Source organism: Mobula hypostoma, chromosome 22 (assembly GCF_963921235.1).
Source record: "Mobula hypostoma chromosome 22, sMobHyp1.1, whole genome shotgun sequence".
Taxonomy (NCBI): Eukaryota; Metazoa; Chordata; class Chondrichthyes; order Myliobatiformes; family Myliobatidae; genus Mobula; species Mobula hypostoma.
In genome coordinates, this window is record NC_086118.1 from 39,970,939 (window position 1) to 39,992,280 (window position 21,342).

The 21,342-nt window shown below is 38.7% G+C and overlaps 1 protein-coding gene across 2 annotated transcripts in view; it reads left to right on the forward strand.

Moving 5' to 3' along the window:
* LOC134360294 (lysosomal alpha-glucosidase-like) overlaps positions 1-21,342 on the forward strand; it is a 62,491-nt gene that overhangs the window by 35,944 nt on the left and 5,205 nt on the right. For both annotated transcript variants that reach the window (XM_063074485.1, XM_063074486.1), the window contains 13 exons: positions 1,788-1,906; positions 4,342-4,473; positions 5,840-5,950; positions 6,878-6,991; positions 8,140-8,224; positions 8,438-8,555; positions 9,926-10,059; positions 10,989-11,140; positions 13,959-14,107; positions 16,501-16,642; positions 17,391-17,489; positions 19,061-19,225; positions 20,711-20,863. In XM_063074485.1, coding sequence (XP_062930555.1) covers positions 1,788-1,906; positions 4,342-4,473; positions 5,840-5,950; positions 6,878-6,991; positions 8,140-8,224; positions 8,438-8,555; positions 9,926-10,059; positions 10,989-11,140; positions 13,959-14,107; positions 16,501-16,642; positions 17,391-17,489; positions 19,061-19,225; positions 20,711-20,863 — 1,673 coding nt within the window. The remainder of the gene's footprint in view (positions 1-1,787; positions 1,907-4,341; positions 4,474-5,839; positions 5,951-6,877; positions 6,992-8,139; positions 8,225-8,437; positions 8,556-9,925; positions 10,060-10,988; positions 11,141-13,958; positions 14,108-16,500; positions 16,643-17,390; positions 17,490-19,060; positions 19,226-20,710; positions 20,864-21,342) is intronic.

Consider the following 21,342-nt stretch of genomic DNA (forward strand, 5'->3'; position numbering starts at 1 on the left):
TGCGGAATTTGTTGCCACAGGCAGCTATGGAGACCAGGTCATTGGGTGTATTTAACTTGGAGGTTGATAGGTTCTTGATTAGTCAGGGTGTGAAAGATTATTGGGAGAAGGCAGGATAATGGGATTGAGAGGGAACTGGATCACCCATGATGAAAGGGCGGAGCAGACTCGATGGACCAAATGGTCTAATTCTGCTCCTGTATCTTATGGTCTTTATGATTACTGGCATATGTTGGGAAATTTGTTTTGTGACAGCGGTCTATTGCAATACGTAATAATAAAAACCATAAATTACAATAAGTATATTTTTTTTAAATTAATTAAGTAGTGCAAAAAGAGAAGGAAATAAAATACTGAGGTAGTGTTATGAGTTCATTTTCCATTCAGAAATCTGACGGCTAAGGGAAGAAGCTGTTCCTGAAACTTTCAGTGTGTGTTTTCAGGCCTTTGTACCTCCTCTTGTTGGCAGCCACAAGACGAGGGCATGTCATGGGTGATGGGGGTCCTTAATGATGAATGCCACCTTTTTGAGGTTTCGCCTTTTGGAGGTATCTTGGATGCTGGTGGCTGGTGCCCGGTGCCCATGATGAAGCTGTAAAACTTTCTGCAGCTCTTTCCAATCATGTGCATTGGCCCCTCCACACTAGATGGTGATGCAACCAGTTGGAATGCTCTTCATTGTCTATCTATAGAAATATGTGAGTGTATTTGGTGACATACCGAATCTCCTCAGACTCTAAATAAAGTATAGCCACTGCTGTACCTTCTTTGTAATTGCATCAATATGTTGGACCCAGGATAGATCCTCAGAGATATTGATAACCAGAAATTTGAAACTGCTCACCCTTTTTACTTCTGATGCCTTGATGAGGACTGGTGTGTGTTCCCTCGACATCCCTTTCCTGAAGCCCACAATCATTAAAACATATCCATTCATTTATATTCATGACATTAAATTCACTTTTGTTGCTGCTGATATATGAATTCTATTTTGTCTTTGCACCATTTCCCTGTCTTGATTCTATTTCAATGATTCTCTTATTTTTATATAAGTTATTCTCTCCTGACATACTCTGATAATCATTCCCCATTTTGCCTCCCTAAATGATGATTGTGCCTTTTCTCTTAAACTTTATAAGTTTTACTTTGCCACTACCCTCTTTTGCACTACTTAGTTTAAAGCCTCAATAATAATTCTAGTTACTCAGTTCGCAAGGATTCTGGTCTCGGCCCATTTAAAGTGAAGCCCAGCCCCAATGGAACAACTTCCTCTTTGCCCATTACACGTGCCAGTGCACTACGAATTGTCACTTTGACACTTTTCAAACTTTACTGAACATCTGCGTTATTATGAGAGATCTCGATAAGGTGATTCTTCATCTGATTGAATAGAATTAAGGGAATAATGAAAGTATAAAAAGGTGTTTATCAGCCAGCAGATTCGTTTCAATTGCTGAGACTGGCTAAGCTGGAGATTCTCATCCCCTTTGTCGTATACCTGGATGAGAACTTGATGTACTTCAGACTATAAATCTGAATACTGAATAAAGCCCCCATGGAGACGAATGCCTAAGGGATCTACTTCCATGTTTATGATTCAATGAAACATCATTTTGCCCATATCTTATGTGGAACTTTTCCAACATTACATCAGTGACTACACTTCAAGGAAAACACTCATTAGCTATGAAGACATTATGAGAGGTGCTATACAAATTAAAATCATTTTCTTTTTATCAAAATATTATCTTATGTTTTCCTATAATTTTATATATGTAACTGCATAGGTTACCCAATAATGCCTCCATACTGGAGTCTGGGATTCCATCTGTGTCGGTTTGGTTATGAGAGCACGAATGTCACTCGACAGGTTGTGGAGAATATGACCAGAGCCAACATGCCTCAGGTGATTTTTGTGTAACTTTTCAAAGTAAAGCATTCTCTTAAACCATATAACTGCTGCGCAATCCAAACAAGTTTGTTCTTTATTTTATTGTAAAAGATTTGAATAAATGAATATTTCATCCTTGTATCACGATGTGAAACCAAGGATGTGGAGGGAGTGAATGCTCAGGGTGGTGGACAGGTTACCAATTAACTGAGCGGCTTTGTCCTGGAAGTAATTGGAGCTGCAGTCATTCAGGCAAATAGCTTGCGTGTCTTCATTATCCTGACATGCCTTATAAATTTGGTGATTCACAGGACATTGAAAATGGGAATCTGCAGCAGAATAAAGTCAGTATTGCTTTCAGGTAACTGGAAGATTGTTTTAAAAGTTGGAACAATTTTTAAATGTAGCTTGCATTTCTGTTTGATTTATTGCCGAGGTGAAGAATAGTAACTTGCACTTTTAAAAAGAATGCATTTGATAAATTGTACCTAGTTTTCAAAATCCGAAAACACAGTCATAAAAATGTAGTGTGCAGCCACCTGTTTGAATATGTAGAACTATTCCAACAACTGAGCTTACATCTACGTGGGACAATTTAAAAAGTTGGAGCAGATGAGGCATTACTCCCCGTAAGTACCAACACCATTTATTGGGATACGCTGCATTAAGAACTTGGTGGTAATCCACTTTTGTAGAGTATTATATTTACTGTGTGAGATCTTCTCGCTATTTGCAGCTCATTAAGTAAGAGTTTTCAATGATGAAAGAGCAACTATTTTCCTTGTAGGAGAATAGTTGGAGGTCTTTGAGGTTATGCATGCTTCAAGATAATACACCTGACTATGGCTAATTGGATGTGCACTGGATTGGGGGACTTGAGTTATGGGGAGAGATGTGATAGCTGGACTTGTTCATCCTGGAGTTACAAAGGCTGAGGAAAAGCCTAATAATGATCTATAACATTATAAGACCCATTGATAGGGTCGGAAGTCAGAATTTTATTTTTCCCATGGTATGGGTAACAAAAACACAAAGGCATAAAGTGAGAGCAAGGAACTTTAAAGGGGTTTTGTATGGGAAGTTATTTTAGACCTAGACTTTGATACCTGGAACCGGAAGAAGTGGGAGAATTAGGTACAATGGCCAGGGATAGAAGATTACAGACTCATGAAGGCAAGTAGGATCAGAATGGATGAGAGAAATGGTCAGCATTAGAAACACTGGGTCAAAGGAACGCCACAGTGCTACACAATTTGATTCCCTCCTACGTTCACCCTGGTGGATGAGCAGTCACTTCAAGTTTTCTCACCCTGCCCCAAATGTTTATATTTGCAAACTAAGGAAATTCCTGGTTGGTCAAACCTTGTTGGTTCCCTGTGCTTTCATTCTTGTCAACAGGGTTGCATTGCTATAGAATCGGTTAATCAAAGAACGTATCAGAATAAATGCTCTTTTTATGTGGGATATTTTCAGCCTGTTTGGACTTCTTAGTAACTCAAGTTGGTAACTTTTAAGCAGCATATACCAACTGCTGGAGGAATTCGCAGGTCAGACAACATCTATGGAGAGGATGAACAGTCGAAGTTTTAGGCCAGGACTCTTCATCAGGACTGGAAAGGAAGGGGGTAGAAACCAGAATGCAAAAGTGGGGGGGGGGGTGAGGACAAGCTGACGGGTGATAAGTAAGGCCAGGTAAGGGGGAAGGTGCGCAAGAAGCTGGGAAGGGAGGGGTGGAAGAGATAAAGGGTTGAAGAAGAAGGAATCTAATAGGAAAGGGCAATGGACTGTGGAAGAATGGGATACAAGAAGGGAAACCAGAGGCAGATGATGGGCAGGTAAATAGAAGAGAAAGGGTAACCAGAATGGAGAATGGAAAAAGAAAGGGGGGGGGGCGCGGAGATATTACCAGAAGTTAGAGAAATCAATGTTCATACCATCAAGTTGGAGGCTACCCAGATGAGGCATTGCTCCTCCAACTTGATTTGACCATATCATGGCAGTGGAGGAGGCTGTGGACAGATGTGTCAGAATGGGAATGGGAAGTCAAATTGAAATGTGCAGCCACCGGGAGATTTTGCTTTTTTGCGGCAGACAAAGGGAAGATGCTTAAAGGTGTTTTTGAACAGATGGTGGGTTGATATACAGTATTCATTAGTTTTTTTTTTGAGTAGCAGCAAAAAAGTTAAATCGGCAGAATTAACAGTACAAAATTGCTTTCAGTTTGCCATGCATATAAATTGTGGGCAACAGTTTGCAAAGATTGTTCTTCTTAGAGGTACGCTTTTGAAATTGTATTCAATTATGTGTCTTTATTCTGGATTGCGAGAATGCGTGGTGTAACCCTACAAGCAGGGAAATGAGCTCAAAGGATAAGAATATCTCTCACCTCTATATTATTGATTATTAACAGGAGACAAAACTATTCCTTTCTTCTTGATTTTTTCATTCAGGATGTACAGTGGAATGATATAGACTACATGGATTGGAGGAAAGACTTCACTTATAACTTAGAATACTATGGTGACTATCCGGAGATGGTGGATGAATTTCACAAAAAAGGCTTAAAATATGTCATGATTTTGGTAAGAAGAAAAATGCACAAATTATCCACTAATTAAAAATACCATTGATTTGATTCTCAAATGTTTAAAAGGTAAAGCAGCCATATACATTATCTCCCTGGGCTATAGTATGTATGTTTATTTCTTGTCATTTCCTGTGCTAACAGGCCTTGTATTCTGACTGTCTCCATTTTGCAAGATGGTGGATGCTGGGAGAAAGCAGATGTTGGGATGAGGTGTTGGTTGATGTTCAGTGAGATATTCATTCAGAGCAGTTTTTCCATTGTAGGTGGTTCTGAAATGAAACCTCCCAATACGAAATCTCAGCTTTCTTTTGAGTTTGGAGGGTGGGGGAAAAGACAATTTATCATCCTTGGTGAATAAAATTAATGAGGAGAAAATGGATTTTTGTTAATACAGTATGTGATTCATTATTACGTGTCCAAAACTTCATTAATGCTTTCAAGAGGATGTAGCTCATTCATGCCATCAAGTGACTGGTAAGTGCCACTACAGCATTCAAGTCACCTAGCACAGAAAGCAATCTTCTGGAGGAAGTCAGCAGGTCGAGCAGCAACTTGACGAGGAAGGAGTTGTCGACATCTTGAGTCATCGGGATGTTGAGTTTCAATCCGAAATAGAGACAATTCCTTTCCCTCCCACATATACTGAGTTCCTCCAGCAGAATGTTGCTCCAGATTCCAGCACCTGCAGTTTCGATTTGTATCATCTAAAAAAAAACTTTAACTGCATCATGGCTGTGGCCAGTCTGCCACAGTTGGTTGCAACATAGACTGTTCAGAAAATTCCCTTAGCGTGACTCTAATGTTTTTGCAATATTGAAATGTTTTTCTGTTGATAACACCATTCATAAACGTCACAATGAAATATGTGGTTCATTCTTCCTGCAATTTAAAAGAGAGGAGGACAATTTTAAGCTTCTCATTTCTCGGGTAATTTTTGAGCTGTTTCAGGTAAATGTTAAAAATCAAACTCGTGATTTTAAAAAAAGTGCCAGTTGCAGATCTCTTTAAAATTGCAGAAATGTCTGACTTTTCAGAACCCAATACATTATGTGGTTGTGATGAAATACTTTTTTCCTCTTGGAAAGTCCACCTGAAGATGATATCTCTTGGTAGAGTATGATATGGGGATACCAGATGTTTCTCCATACATTACAGTGAACCAAGACAGTCCAAGATAGAACTATTTTTAGCCAAATTACAGACTGTGTTGCCTTTGTCTCATAATCTCATTTGACTTCTTCATATGCCAAAAATGTACCTTGTTTTTCTACCTTATCGTGATTACCTATGTATTTGCAGTAATTCTCATATTCCTTTTTCCTGAAGTTCTTTAAACTGTGTTTATTTTCTTTCTGCTATAGGATCCAGGAATCAGCAGTTCACAGGGAGCTGGGGAATACAAGCCATTTGATGATGGCATAAAGAGAGGTGTCTTTATAAAAAATGAAACTGATGAACTATTAATAGGCGAGGTCAGTGCCGCATTAAGAAGTTTGCCTGGTCTTTTTAATTACGCTTTTCCATTTGTATTTCACGGAGTGTTCAGTAACATTGACAGCATTACTGAACCCAACTGTCTTTCACACAAAGAAATGAAAAATCTGAGAAATATCACAAACTGTTCTCAAAATATCAGTTGTAGGCTTACAAATAAGGTGTTAAATGCCTCTCTGAATAACATCTTGATCCAAAATTATGCCATCCCTTTTAAAAGTCTACTAATTGGTATCATTATGAATTCAGTCCCAGTGTCCAAATACATCTGTCATTCCATTGACTTTTATTTTTGTTATTTATTACTGTGCAATTCTACTTACTTCATGTATGTGTCCCATTAAAGTAATCACTAAGGCTTATGATGTTCAATAAACAGCTTTGCATGAAGCTTCTCTTAACTTGAATATACACATCTGAAAAATTTTATATTTTTGTTTAATAAAGCTCAGTTGGGTTGCATGAAAACCACAGAGAGCCTTACTTAATAAAAGTTCTGTGCCCCTTTATTGAGGATTTGGGACACAACAGGAAGTCTGAGTTTAATTTCATTTGTAATAAAATGACTACAGAACAACTTATTTTTGGGGGCCTCAGATTATCATTGTGCATTTCTTATTATATGAAGGTTTGATTAAGTTAGTCTATCATGGTTGCAATTTCAAATGAGCCTTCTTAATGTGGTATGATTTTCAAGAATCATTTTTCATGCCATCCTTTGAACTCTAAATGTGCTGCTTTGGAACCCATTTCCACATAAAACTGAACTTGATTCTGTCCCCACTCATTCTGTATTGCAACCAGATCACAGCTTCTCATCATATCAATGTAGTATGGATTTGAATTTGACTCTGCATCCAACCTCTGTAAGTCTTTTAGAATTGTGCTGTGATTATTTTGCTCAGGTTTGGCCTGGTCCCTGTGCCTTCCCAGACTTTACAAATCCAGAGACTTGGGCCTGGTGGTATGAGAACATAAAGGAGTTTCATGATCGGGTGGCTTTTGATGGATTATGGATTGTAAGTATGTAAACTAAGTTTACATTTTTTTTTGTTCTATGAGACAATTGCTAAAGCCGTTGTTACTTTATAACATATTCAATATACCTATAATTTAAGTTTTATAATAAAAACATTATTTACATTTCTTTATTCAAACATTTTTGAACATAAAATTAACATACAAAATAATGTGCATTTATTAAGTAAGGCTGATTATAAACTGAGTAGTGCATGGGCATGAATAGAACTAATTTTGTTAATTTTCAGTCAGCCAGTTTCTGTCTCCAGGTCTGTATGACTGTCTACAATACTCGTACTTCAATACTAAAATGTTGAATAAATTTTTATGTGAGGACATTGGTAAAGCTTGTGCATTTAAGCTGGCATCATTTTCTGTTACTTCATTAATGCACAGTCTTTGCTGCAGTGTGAAAATTATTTTTAAGGTGAGAAGGGGTAACTCCAAAGGAGATGTGAGAAGCAAGTTTTTGCATAGACTGGCGAGTGCCAGGGATGCTCTGCCTAGGGCAGTAGTAGAGGCAGAAACATTAGGGACTTTTAAGAGACGTTTGGACAGGCACATGAATGTGAGAAAAATGGAAGGATATGGACATTGTGTAGGCAGAAGAGATTAGTTAGCCATTTAATTGGTTGGCGCCATATTATGGGCTGTATTGTACTATTCTGTATCTAGAATATGTTCTAGAGTCCTAAGGGTCTCCACGTGTCTTGTACTGTTCTATGTTCTAGACTAAGACAGAGAATTGTACACGTACAATTATTTCATTCATTCAAGATGAAAAAAAATTACGAATGCTCATAAACGTGAATCAAAACTTTAATACATCCCAGCACCATGATTTTGTGAGGTGCATGCAATGCAATTAAGATTATAAGTTGGAAGATAATTGTTTTCCATTGAGAAGTTTGCCTTTATTCCTGAAAATTGTATATACCCAGGTAACACGAACTTGGTTTTCAGGATCCAGTAGATTTGAAGTTCACCTTATTGGTGGAGAATGAAGCACGAAAAGGATGCTAAAAGAGAGTGTACTACATGTCGGTTAAAAGATCTTAAAGAAGATAACATCCAGGCTGACAGTGTGCTGCACTTTTCTTTAGGGCTACATTTCTTGCAAAACTGAAATGAATTCTTTGTCTCACAGGATATGAATGAGCCGTCCAATTTTGTTACTGGAGCAATGAATGGCTGTCCAGACAACAATTTAGAAAACCCTCCTTATGTACCAGGTAGAAGTGAATTCATTATGAGAGACAGGATATGTCTTTAAACACTTTCCTGTCGGAAATGCCTGTACCATTTCTTTGCAGAAATTGTTGAGGAATTTTCTGCATTTTTTTTAACCTGTTAACTTATCTGTTTGGTGTTTTGCAACATTTTATACATGTAAGCATTTAATCAGATTGTTACAAAAATAACTGCTGTCTGTTTGTCTGTTGCAGGTGTAACTGGCAGATATCTGAGGTCCCGCACAGTGTGTATGACTGGGAAACAGTATCTGTCATCACATTATAACCTGCACAACTTGTATGGATTAACTGAAGCCATTGCTACTCATAAGTGGGTGACAATTATTATAATTGTGCATTAATTTTAATGGGCATGGGTGCAGTAATGAGTGTAATGAGACAGACGTTTATTATAGAGAATGTTTTAAAGGTGTTGCAGCACAAATTTTGTTCTGAGTTGCTGTTTTTTTTGAGCATATTTGTATTCTTCAAGTGCAATCTTTGACAAATGGGCAGATAGGGTGTTCAATTTAATGTGATGCAAAGGGCTCACTAAGTGCACACAAGTAAGTACCTGCAATATGATTAGCATCTATAGTTCTTCTAAACATAATGTGTCGTTGTCAAAAGAGGATCTTGTTTATCAGTTAGTTAAGATCAGACAACCTAATAAACAAAATCCACTTTTGACATTGACGCATTATCAAATTCACTATGTTCTTAGTCTGAATGTTTCAGCTAGTGATCAGATACATTCTCTGAATTATTTGAGGATTCTTGGTCTTTAATCAACATGTTTTTTTTTGGGTTCTGGTTGTGTAAAAATTTATGTATAATTTATGTTTCAGTTTTCATGTGAATGTTGGATATCCTATGTTTTGTGCATGTGATGTTGCTGCAAATGTTTCTCATTGTAAGTGTGCATAAGTATAGTTTGTGTATATGTCAATGCTTTCTGCTTTGACTTTGACTAGATTCTACTGTCAACTGCGTAAGAGTCAGTGTTATTGCATTCCCCCAAAGCCCGTTATGAATCACAGCTTGTATCACTATTCTCATTGCTTACTGTCCAGTGAATGATCTGATCAGACTGAGGTGTGGACTGTAACTTGGGAGTATGCAGTATTTCTGTATGCTTCTGCTTTCTCCAAGTTTTAGCAACATCAGTACCAATGCTAAATAACGTGGTAGTGGAGGGTGCTAAATCTGATTTCATCTGTGCATTGTAATGATTACTGTGCATTGCATTGTAATCTGTGCATTCTAACCTCTATAAATGAGGTTAGAAAGTATAAGCAATATGAGGCAGTTAATAGGATATATAAGGAGGCATGAGGTGTAAAAGTGCAGCTACCTATAGAACCCAGTGACTAAATTCTAATCTTTTCAATTAAGTAAGTATGGTAGTGCGACAGCAATAAATGGCCCTGGGAATTAGTATTAATCTTAAAAATCCATTACTAACTGTAGCTTCTGTTGGTTCATCACTGAAAGTAACTTCTATAGTTCTGAATTAAAGTGAGATAATTTGTCAAGAGTCAGCTGATGCAAAATTTAAACCACCATGTGTTACACAAGCGATTCTGCAGATGCTAGAACTCAGCAGGTCAGGCAGCATCTATGAAGAGGAATAAATGTTTCTGGCTAAGACCCTTCATCAGGTCTGTATATGTTACACATTATCTTCTTTCTTTCATTTAGTGCGTTGATCAAGGTGATTGGAAAGCGTCCTTTTGTGATTTCAAGGTCCACTTTTCCCAGTCATGGTCATTATGCTGGACACTGGACTGGGGATATCAGAAGCAACTGGAGTGACATGTATTACACCATCCCAGGTGTTTTGGCTTAGAGTTTTGGAAATCACCTGATAAGTTAATTTCCTTTCTATAAGGACATTGTCTATCTACTAAGCATTTAAGGAAGGGGCTCCCAACCTTTGTTTTAATGCATGGACCCCTACCATTAACCAAGGGGTGTGTGGACCCCAGGTTGGAAACCCCTGATTTAAGCACTTTTCAATTTTATTTATAGAGTTATGTCTCCTTTTCAAAAGCTATGAGCTATAGAATATAGTTTTAGATTTACATTATTATGGTTTTAATCATCTAACTTTTAATATTTTCTATCAGAAATGTAAAACTATGAAGTGTTTGGAAAGAAAGCATTTAAATTATAATTGGTTTATATTAGAAGTTGAGAAGTTGATTTTGTGTAGCATTTAATATTAAGATGTAATTATGACTTTCTAGTGTTGGTTCCAGCTATTGAGGGTAGAATGGTGTTGCAAACTACATAGATATAAATAATGGAGAGGTACAAGAATTGTTTATACTACATATCTTGCTAGACATGTACAAGGTGAAAGGTTGTTCATAAAGTATAGCATCTGTGTATTTAATCTCTTAAACAATTTAGACTTTCTAATTTGTTTAATGTTGAATAGATGAATCAAGCAACTTCACTAGCAGATAATGGAGCAAACAACTGCTCTCAGCCTTTGCCCTTACTATTATGTACTAACCACTGTCTGTAAATGACAATTCTCCTTGTTTTAAATTTCTGCTGCCTTAGTGTTTCTGTATTCTGTCAAAACTGAAGATGCAGCACATATTATTCCACCGAAGAATAAATCCTTTTTATTTATAGGCTCTGACTTTTGTTTTATTTAAAGTAGCATAGTCATACAGTGCTTTTTAAATAGTGTACAGTTTAATTATCATATGTGGAATGTGCAAGATGATTTTTTTTTGTGCTGTCATTACAGCTGTAATGCTGTTTAATATGTATGGAATTCCTCTTGTGGGAGCGGATGTCTGTGGTTTCGGTGGAGCCACCACTGAAGAACTCTGTGTGCGCTGGACACAACTTGGATCATTCTACCCATTTATGCGGAATCACAATGCCTGGAAAGAGCCGGTACGTATTGTTTTAAAGTACTGAATATTTAACACTGTGAGATGCAGGAATTGGTTCGTTGTTTATTATTACTAAAGGATGTGATCCGCACCTGTGTTTATGGAGTAGGGCGACCCGTAAAGTAGATGCTTGCTGTCTGTTTTAACTTGTAATGTATTTGCCTTGGCACTTATCATTTCCATGAAATGACATTGTAATAAACCAAAGAATTAACTTCTTTTATTTTTGATGGGTATGATTCAGCTGTGCAATTTGAGTGTGAGAGGTTCACTCACAAATCCCATTATCGCTCTATATGCAGCTTTCTCCACTGTGATCCCTCGTTTTCCAGATTACAAACATTTCCTCATTTGTCAATAACAGTTTCATGACTGGAGGCAATGCTTTCAAAAAGCAAGGGGAAACAATCAGAAACAACAGGAATTCTGCAGATGCTGGAAATTCAAGCAACACACATCAAAGTTGCTGGTGAACGCAGCAGGCCAGGCAGCATCTCTAGGAAGAGGAAGAGTCCTGACGAAGGGTCTCGGCCCGAAACGTCGACTGTACCTCTTCCTAGAGATGCTGCCTGGCCTGCTGCGTTCACCAGCAACTTTGATGTGTGTTGCGGGAAACAATCAGAATCAGGTTTAATATCACACAAGTCTGTCGTGAAATTTGTTGTCTTTTCGGTTTTAGTACAATGCAATACATAATAATAGAGAAAAAACTATGAATTACAGTAAATGAGTGTATGTATATTCAATAGTTAAATTAAATAGTGCAAATATAAAAATTTTGAAAATATATTGAGGTAGTGTTCATGGGTTCAGTGTCCATTCAGAAATATGATGGCAGAGGGGGAAGCAGCTGTTCCTGAATCATTGAATGTGTGCCTTCAGGCTCCTGTACCTCCTTCCTAATTGTAGCAAAGAGAACGGGGCATGGACTGGGCGCTGGGGGTTCTTAATGATGGATGCCGCCTTTTTGAGGCATCGCCTTGAAGATGTCCTGGGTACTACGGAGGCTAGTGCCCGTGATGGAGCTGAGTGAGTTTACAACTTCCTGCAGCTTATATCGAATCTGTGAAGTGGGCCCCTGTGCCCCTTGGTGGTGCAGCCAGTTAGAATGCTCTCTGCAGTGTATCTGTAGAAATTCGCGAGTGTCTTTGGTGACGTACTAAATCTCCTCAAACTCCTGATGAAATATAGCTACTATCATGCCTTCTTTGTAGCTGCATCGATACGTTTGGCCCAGGATAGATTCTCAGAGACGTTGACACCCAGAAATGTGAAATTGCTCACTCTTTCCACTTCTGATCCTTCTATGAACACTGGTATTTGAATATTTGAAATAAAGATGTTCAGTAGCAATATTTGGCATGCACAAGACTTAATGTTTAGAGTGAGCTTTTGGATATGTGTTCTGCTTATAAAGTTTTCTCTATTTTCAACTGAAGGATTTAATTTTGTTAAAGGAGAATGACAAATGTGAGTGGAATCATTTCAAGATTTGGTGGTCTCCTTGTCATGCTCTACTATTTGCAGAGGAATGTTGGGAGAAAAACATCGTACTTATGCTTCCTGCCAAGCTACTATAGGGAGCATATGTTCCTGGCATCTCAAAAGGACCCCTCGCAAGCTCTTCAGCATGTGGTGAAGAAGAATATGCTGGAGTCTGGTCAAAAGTTGCATTAAAGCCTTCATTCACAGAAGCACACTTAGTGTAACACGTTTCTGCTATGCATAGCTGACTAAAACTGATCGTGTTCACCAGTTTGCATCTTCATAAATGGATATAGAAGAGCTCCCACTTAATACATAGCACTTAAATGCAATGGATCTTTTGATATGAATCTCACAGACTGAATTAATTTTAATCAGCACCCTTAACCTCCCCCAATCACCCTTACTTCCTCCCTCTTTACCATCCCCTCTCCTTGTCTCCTTATTAGGAAATACCTTTAAAAATCTGCCTGAGCATTTGAGGCTCCTTCTCTGACAAGCTCCCTGTGAATAGCTATTGGGTTTATCAGCTGATCTTCCACTACTACGTCGACTCAGGCCTAGGAGGCCGGCGTCGGGCATGATGACGGACTCTCCACTTCTCCCTCTCCCTCATCAGTGTGTTCAGTTCATCTACATCAGCCGTGCTGCTGTCTTCTAGAAACGTGTTGACCATAGTCTTGGGAGGGCGCCCAGGGTTCATCCTACCATGCCTGGGCTCCCATATGATGACTAGGCTGGCGGATAGTTCAGGGTGGCGTAGACAGTGCCCCGCGAGTTGCAGTCTTCTCGCCTCGATTTTAGTGGTGAGCATTGGTAGGTCGTTATAGAGCTCGACATTCGTCATGTGCTGTTGCCAACTCGCATCAAGAGCCATCCGGAGCATTCGTGTATAGCAACCATCTAGAGACTTTCGCATAGTCTTGGTGAGTGTCCATGTCTCACATCCGTATGTGAGAATGGACTCTATGACTACCGTGAAAACCCTCTTTTTAAGCCCTCTGATCAGGTTCGACTTCCAGACTTCCCTCATGTTGTTCATAGCCCTCCACGCCAGCTCCTTCCGTATCTTTATGTCCTTCTCCGAACTCGTCATCCTTGACCGGAGGTACTTGTAGTCAAAGACTTTCTTAATGGTATCATTCTTTACGGTCTTGAGAGTACCGTCGTCGCAGTGAAACGCCATGTACTCTGTCTTTTTAGCGTTCAGGTGAAGTCCAACTTTATCAACTGATCAACTTGATGATATTGAGGACTAAAGTGTGACTTAATATTTGCCCCTTGACAGGAACAGCAGATTTAAAAAGTAATAATGCACTGTTTTTGTTTTTCAGTCCCAGGAACCATACGTCTTCAGTGAATCAGCTCAATCAGCAATGCGGAAAGCTCTCTTCACCAGATACATGCTGCTCCCTTTCCTTTACACACTTTTCCACAAGGCACACACTGCTGGAGAGATGGTTGTTCGGCCACTGTCATTTGAGTATGTTGCCTTTTTAGTAATGTATTTGTACCCTAATAAAGTCCTGCCGAAGGATTTCGGCTCGAAACGTCAACTGTACTTTTTTTTTCCGTAGATGCTGCCTGGCCTGCAGAGTTCTTCCAGCATTTTGTGTGTGTTGCTCGGATTTCCAGCATCTGCAGATTTTCTCTTGTTTGTAAAGTTAGGAAATGGCGATTTGGCCCATAGAGTTTCTTGTAGATTTCAAACCAAATCCCCCAATTATTGTCTTGATAGCTTCTGTCTCACATGCTCACTCACTCACACCACACTTATTCTCCTACCAATCACCTTCTGGTAAGGTTAATTTATTTTAGTAAATTAACCTAACAACCAGCGTGCCTTGAGAATATAGGAGAATACAGAGGGCTCTGGGGAAACCCACAGTTACAGGAAAAATGTGTAAACTCCACATACAACGCAGGATGTCAAAATTAAAGCTGCATTCCTGGAACTGTGAGGCATTTTCAGTACCTGCAGTACAATATGCCATGCCGCAGATATTCTAGATTATCCAAACATGTTTAAATTTTAAATAAAAGTTTCTCTATGAGTTCATTCAAAATTAAAATGTGGGTCACTAGAAACCCCGATGTATTTATATTTTACATAAAGTATAGGAAATAGGAGCAGGAGTAGGCTATCTGGCCTGTCGTGCCTGCACCCCTATTCAATAAGATGGTGTCTTATCTGGTCAGGGACTCAGCTCCACCAACCTGCCTTTTCCCCATATTTTCGCTTGCACATGAAGTACAGTCCCTCTTAAAAACAAAATAAAACTGAAAATGCAGGAAGATATGTATTTGAAATTTCCTGCTTCCAGCATTTTATGATTTTTAGATTTACAGCATCTGCAGATTTTTTGGATCTTCTTAAAAATGACTTCCTTGTCCCCGACTGGTAATATTGCCCAATTGGAAGAAGTAATTTTCTTCTTGTGTAGAGAGCTCCATTGGCCTTGGGGCCAATTTTGACCATTTGTAAATTTGTTAATGAAAAGAACCTTGTTGGAAATGGAAGCTATTTCGAGCATGTTGAGTTGCAAGCATGTATGGCAGTTAAAGGTTGATTATTATGAGAAAAAGTTTGGAAGATTAGACTAGAATACTTGTTGAATGCTGAGCAGTTTATGAAATGCGGAGAGATTTGAATGCCTCTGGGGTGTGGAAAGATTAGCTAGGCTGTTTGTTTCTTTTGGAACAAAGAAGGCTGAAGGAAGACTTAACTAGGGTAGAAACAAATAGAGTGGGGCAGAATTACTGCCTCACTGTGCCGGATACCCAGACATAATCCTAACTTTTCATGCTGTCTGTGTGGAGTTTGCACATTCTCCCTGTTACCATGTGGGTTTTCTTCAGGTGATCCACATCTCAAATCATGCAGGTTGGTGGGTTAATTGGCCACTGTACATAACACCTAGTGTGTACCTGAGTGGTAGAACTGGAGAGGACTAATGAGGATTGGTGAGGACTCGAAAGGGATTGACGATGGATTGCTTGAAATGGGTGATGGTCAGTATAGAGTTGGTGAGTTGAAAGGTCCGTTTTCATGTTGTATCTCTCTGGGAGTGTATCGTTAGGCAGTTACAAAAACAAAACTATTGAGATTGGTGAACAAGTATAAGGAAATCCTGTAGCAACTATTCAGGGTTTTGGTGAGAGGCAGCTAGAGTGGAGCTTTGAGTTTCTTTGCTAACAAAGATATAGTTGCATTCAAGGTGATGCAATTGGGAGTGGTTAAAAGAAGATGGGATGAGAAGACTGTCCTGTGGTGAAAAATTGATAAGGTTTGGACCTGCAATATCATAAATTTAAAAGAATATTAGATTAACTTTTTAAACCAAACAAAAATCTGAGAAGAATTGACAAGGTAAATAGTAAAAGGTTCTTTTTCTATTGAGCTAGAATTAGGAATAAGGAGTGAAATAAAGATTTTTTTTTTTGTTTTGTGAATATTTGGAATTCACTGCAGAAGAAGCCTCCTGATGTTCAATCATTAAATTGATTTAAACTGGAGATGAATCGATTTTTGGGAAGCAGAATATTTTGGAGACCAGATATTAAAGTGGATTTGGAGCAAAGGACCAGCTATTGTCTTATTGAATAGTACATTACGTTCAAATTTTTGAATAGTGGACTCCTGCTCCACTTCCTAGTTAAGCAGCATACCTGAGTTTAGAAATACAACTATGTGATCAAGAAATATTTGAAGCCCCACTCTTTCTAAGTACATGTGTGTCTATACCATCAATTATTTTTATGGAAAATATTAAGATATCAATTTAGTGTACATTTTATGTCTTTATTTGAAAAGGAATATACTTCAATTGTGTTGGTCTTGTATGGATAAATTAGCATTCTCTTTCTTGAATTTAGATTCTCTGAAGATCCAAATACCTGGAGCATTGATCGTCAGTTTATGTTGGGGGAGGCCCTTCTCATCAGTCCAGTATTAGAGCCTGAAACAGTGGAAGTGTCTGCTTATTTTCCCTCTACTACATGGTATAATCTGTACAATGTGAGTCGTATATTTCTCATTCTTCAGTACTTCTAAAAATACTTATAAATACCTATTTTTAAAATTTGGCTTACTTTTAGGATTACTTGATGCCTTTTGATGTTGATTGCATTTATATAATTTGGTATATTTGTTTACAGTTCATTCTATATAATGCTTATGAATTTTAATTTTTGTCTCATATTTTTATGATATTGATTTATCTTTGCAATCTATGTAAAACACTTTGAGCCTGCATCTTAATGTATGAAAGGTGCTGTATAAATAAGGCTGTTATTAATATATGATCATGGTTAGCGAACTACATCAGATGTCCCCTGTTTACTGTGCTTATGTTTGTGTCACACCTTGATCTGGGATGTCATTTGAATAAGTTTGTTGATTTGTGCAGTCGTCCATTTCTTGCCTTTCCTCAAGTTTGTGTGCTCATCGATGCGACTTGCCAAGCTAACTATTACACAGATTTTTTTTGTTATAGTTAACGGGATGGGAGGAGCGGTGTTCAGTTTTTAAAAAGTTTCATTCCAAGGAAGTGTAAAATATTTGCACTGCAATATCCAGATGTGGGAGTGTTCAACTCCATTCGAAACCGATCTCTACAATCCAGAAGTTATGTAGTGGATGATATGTGGTTAAATAGGTTTGCCTCAGTGTACCCCTAGTATTCTTATTTCTGTGTGAACTGCTAGAAATTTGTCTCATTTTGATATCTTTCTCCATCTCTCATCTTGTATATTTCAATGTTTAGGGTTCTGCTATTCATAGCAAAGGCCAGTACATTCTACTAGAGGCACCCTTGGATACTATCAATGTCCATGTGCGCGAAGGCTGCATTTTGCCACTACAGGTAAGTGTATGCACGTAACTTCAACTGAAGCAAGGTTTAAGTACAGCAGGGATGCAAAACAGGTGAAAGTATGTCAGTGCCATTTTGGGCATCTCACCAGATTAACTTTATTGCACCTCTGTCAAGGGTGAATTTTATCTTTAACGTATCTGCACTTGAATTCTTTCAGATTATTTCTGCTACAAGGCACAGGCAACTTGGGTTTTTAACACATTTTGACGTTTTGTAACCTAATTTACAGAATTAGAAACCTATATTTCTGTTTGTATTGTGGATTCCTGCGATGGAGTCGTGGAATCTATCAACACAGAAGCAGGTTTTTCAGTCTACCATGTCTGCATCCGCCATTATACTCATCTGGAATCAGAATCATGTTTAATATCACTGGCATATCTCATGAAGTTAGTTGTTTTGCAGGAGCAATGCACAATAAAAGCTATAAATTACAATAAGTACACATAAAAAGAAAATTAAATTATATAAATAGTGCAAAAAGAGAGGGAAAGATGGTCCTTATGGATTCATTGTCCATTCAGAAATCTGATGGCGGGTGGTAAGAAGCTGTCCTGGAACTTTGAGTATGTGTCTTCCTGTACCACCTCCTTGTTGGTGGAAATGAGAAGAGGGCATGTAAACTGTGTGATGGGGGTTCTTAATAATGGATGTTGCCTTTTTGAGGCATCGTCTTTTGAAGGTGTCCTGGATGCTGCTAAGGCTAGTGCCCATGAAGGAGCGGGCAGAATCCACAACTTTCTGCACCCGTACTAATCCCAATAATTTACATTTCATCCGTAGCCTTCTATGCTTCAGCTATTCAAGTGCTTGTCCAGGTGCTGCTTAAATGTCGTGAAAGTATCTGCCTGCAGCATCTCCTCAAGCAACATGCTCCAAATTCCAACCACTGTCTGTGTGGAAAATTTCCCTTCCTCAATCTTATTTTTAAGCCCTCTTCATCTCAATTCATACATCTTCAGTATGAGATGAAAATTGGTTTATTATTGTCACATGTGAAAAGCTTGACTTGCATAGCGTTTATACATCGGAAATCATCACGCAGTGCATTGAGCCAGAATGAGGTAGAACAATAATAATGTAGAATAAAGTGTAAAAGTTACTAAAAATAAGTGCAGTGCAGGTAAATGATAAAGTGCAAGATCATCATGAGGAAGATTGAGGCCAAAAGTCCATCTTATCACGCAAGAGGTCTGTTCAAGAGTATGATAACAGTGGGATAGAAGCTGTCCTTGTGCCTCATAATATGTGCTTTCAGGCTGTTGTTTTTTCTGCTCGATGGGAAAGAGGAGAAGAGAGAATATATGGAGTGGGTGGAGTCTTTAATTATGCTGACTGCTTTAGTGAGGCAGCGAGAAGTATAGCCAATAGAGGATCTCTTGCCATCTGCTCTGCCAACCTCATAATTTGTTGTACAGGACTGACTTTTTTTTTCCCTGAGAACAGCTGAATGAATAGCCCTTTCATGTATCAATTGTGCATTATAAATACTTTTAGTAGTGCTGATTTGACTCCAGAACATAAGAATAACAGTTGATATTATTGTGTCTTTTGTTAAGGAGCCCAGTAGAACAACTGCTGTCTCTCGTACAAACCCATTTCATCTGATCGTGGCACTGTCTGATCAAGTAGATGCAAGAGGAGAACTCTTCTGGGATGATGGTGACAGTCTACTGACCTATGAGAGAGGAGACTATACTAAAATTATCTTCCTCGCTAAAAACGTATGTATAGCTGATTTCAGATACCCATTAATCATGCCTTTAGAGTTGAATCATATCCATATCCTCCCCCGGATAAATTACAATGACTGTTTAAGTGCCGACATTTCTCTGAACGAGACACTTCTACTGCTTTACTTACACAAAGAACATTCATCTTGGGAGCACCAAGAATGGTGTACTAGTATGGTTTTTATGCACTACCTCTGCATCTGTTACACCTGTGGACCGGCCATTGCAAGCTTCAGTCGCACTGAAGACTCAACTCTAGGTACTAGTGCATATATATTGCAAGTTTTTCCTGCATGAAAGAAATGCAGGATCCTGGACTAGCTGGGAACTAGGCAGTGGGATAATCTCAGGGCCTGTGATAGAAGATGAAACTTGGCTGGTTTGAGGTCGGCACTTTGAGTGCACAGGGGGCTAATCAACAATAAAAATCTCCATTAAGGTGTCAACAAACATGTGGATCAGAGGGTTCGGGGAGTGAGCAATCAAGAGTTTGAGAAAATGGAAGAGCTTGGGAATGGATATGGTGCTCTAGACATTTAGGGGTTGTGCCAGCTGGAGAGCCAGGGCAAAGTTAGTAGAAGGAGAGATGGTTGTAGTAGTAACTCTTGTCAGAGAGGAGCCTTAGGTAAGTAATCCAATTTAGCTAAGCAGGATTGCAGTCCCATGTAGCACAATGAGAGCACAATTGTTCCTGGAGTGATCAATAACAACTAATTTCTCCAGCAATGCTTTGCGAATGAAGTCATTTAGTGTGTGTCAAAAGCAGAAATGGCATTAGAAGCACAAGCATGGCTCATGTCGAGACACGTTAGGTTGAATTCTGGAGTGACAGGAAACAACCTAGCAATGGTTGTTATAGCACAATATGGGATCACTGAGTGAAGACCAATTTCATTCATATAGTGCTGAAATAAATGGTGCCACGCAATCAAATTTCTATGCTGTTAAGCGCACAAAGGAGTGTGATTAAATTGCGTGTGTAAGTCTCCCATAATGTGGCAACTATTATAAAAATGGGCCAAACTCAATCTGCACCTCATGATGTGTGATCAATTGAGCACCGTCAGCTGCAGATAGAAAAACCCGCAGGACATTGCAAGGCGAGTGAACAAAGGACAAACGTTGATTACTGGAAATTGGAAAATTCTTTGGGAATCATAAATAGCAATTTGAGCTCTAAACAACCCAAGTTATAGGCTTTGCAGATCTTAAGCTGTAAATGAAAGATTTATTTTCTTTATATGTACTTTTAAAATTTTGTTTAATTTGCATTTCAGTACAGCATTGCAACTTCGTATAATCTTTAAAGCTGCATTTTGTTATTTGTTGACAAATTATGATTTTTTTTCTTAGTTTTATTGAATTGAACTGCTTACCATTTTATAAACCAACATCTTTGAGAAACTGACGTATGTTGTGTGGACACTTGATTGGTATACTAACTTATTTTAAGTTTTTTTTTATTTTCACCTCCAGAATATGCTGCTCAGTGAGATAGTCCATTTGAACAGCCAGGTCGATGACCTACGTTTACATGGAGTTACTATTTTTGGAGTTTCTAATCCCCCACAGTTTGTTGTTATTAATGGGGTCTCAATCTCAGACTTCTCCTACAGGTTGGACACAAAGGTGAGGACCTAAACTTGGTCTTACTTGCTTTACTTACTTGTTATGTCACTGGCATCTAGGGCAGCTCTGGCGATGCTCAGAGCTGCCTTCATCATGTCAGTAGTTTCTTCTCAGTTTTCATTACTGTCAGTCAGGCAAGTCCCGGGTAGAGACTCAGGAATACTCTCGCACTCAGATATAGAGGGATTCTTTATTGCTGTTTCCGTAACAGTTCTGTTTTACCAGTCAGGGTTGTTAGCCCTGAGCTGAACCCTCGAACCTGGAGGACCAGTGGGCCACTCATAGTCTGGACTCTACCCTTTGACCTGTTTGGCATGGGTGACCCTACCAAGAGCCAAAGCATAAAGCCCTGACTCCAGCCAACATCGTTCTCCGAGTCATTCAGGCACGCAAGCCTCCAAACCATGACAAGGTTGTGTTCCTTTTGGAGGAAACTCGGTCTGGATAGCCTTTTATCAGTTTGTAGAACAGAAAGGAAA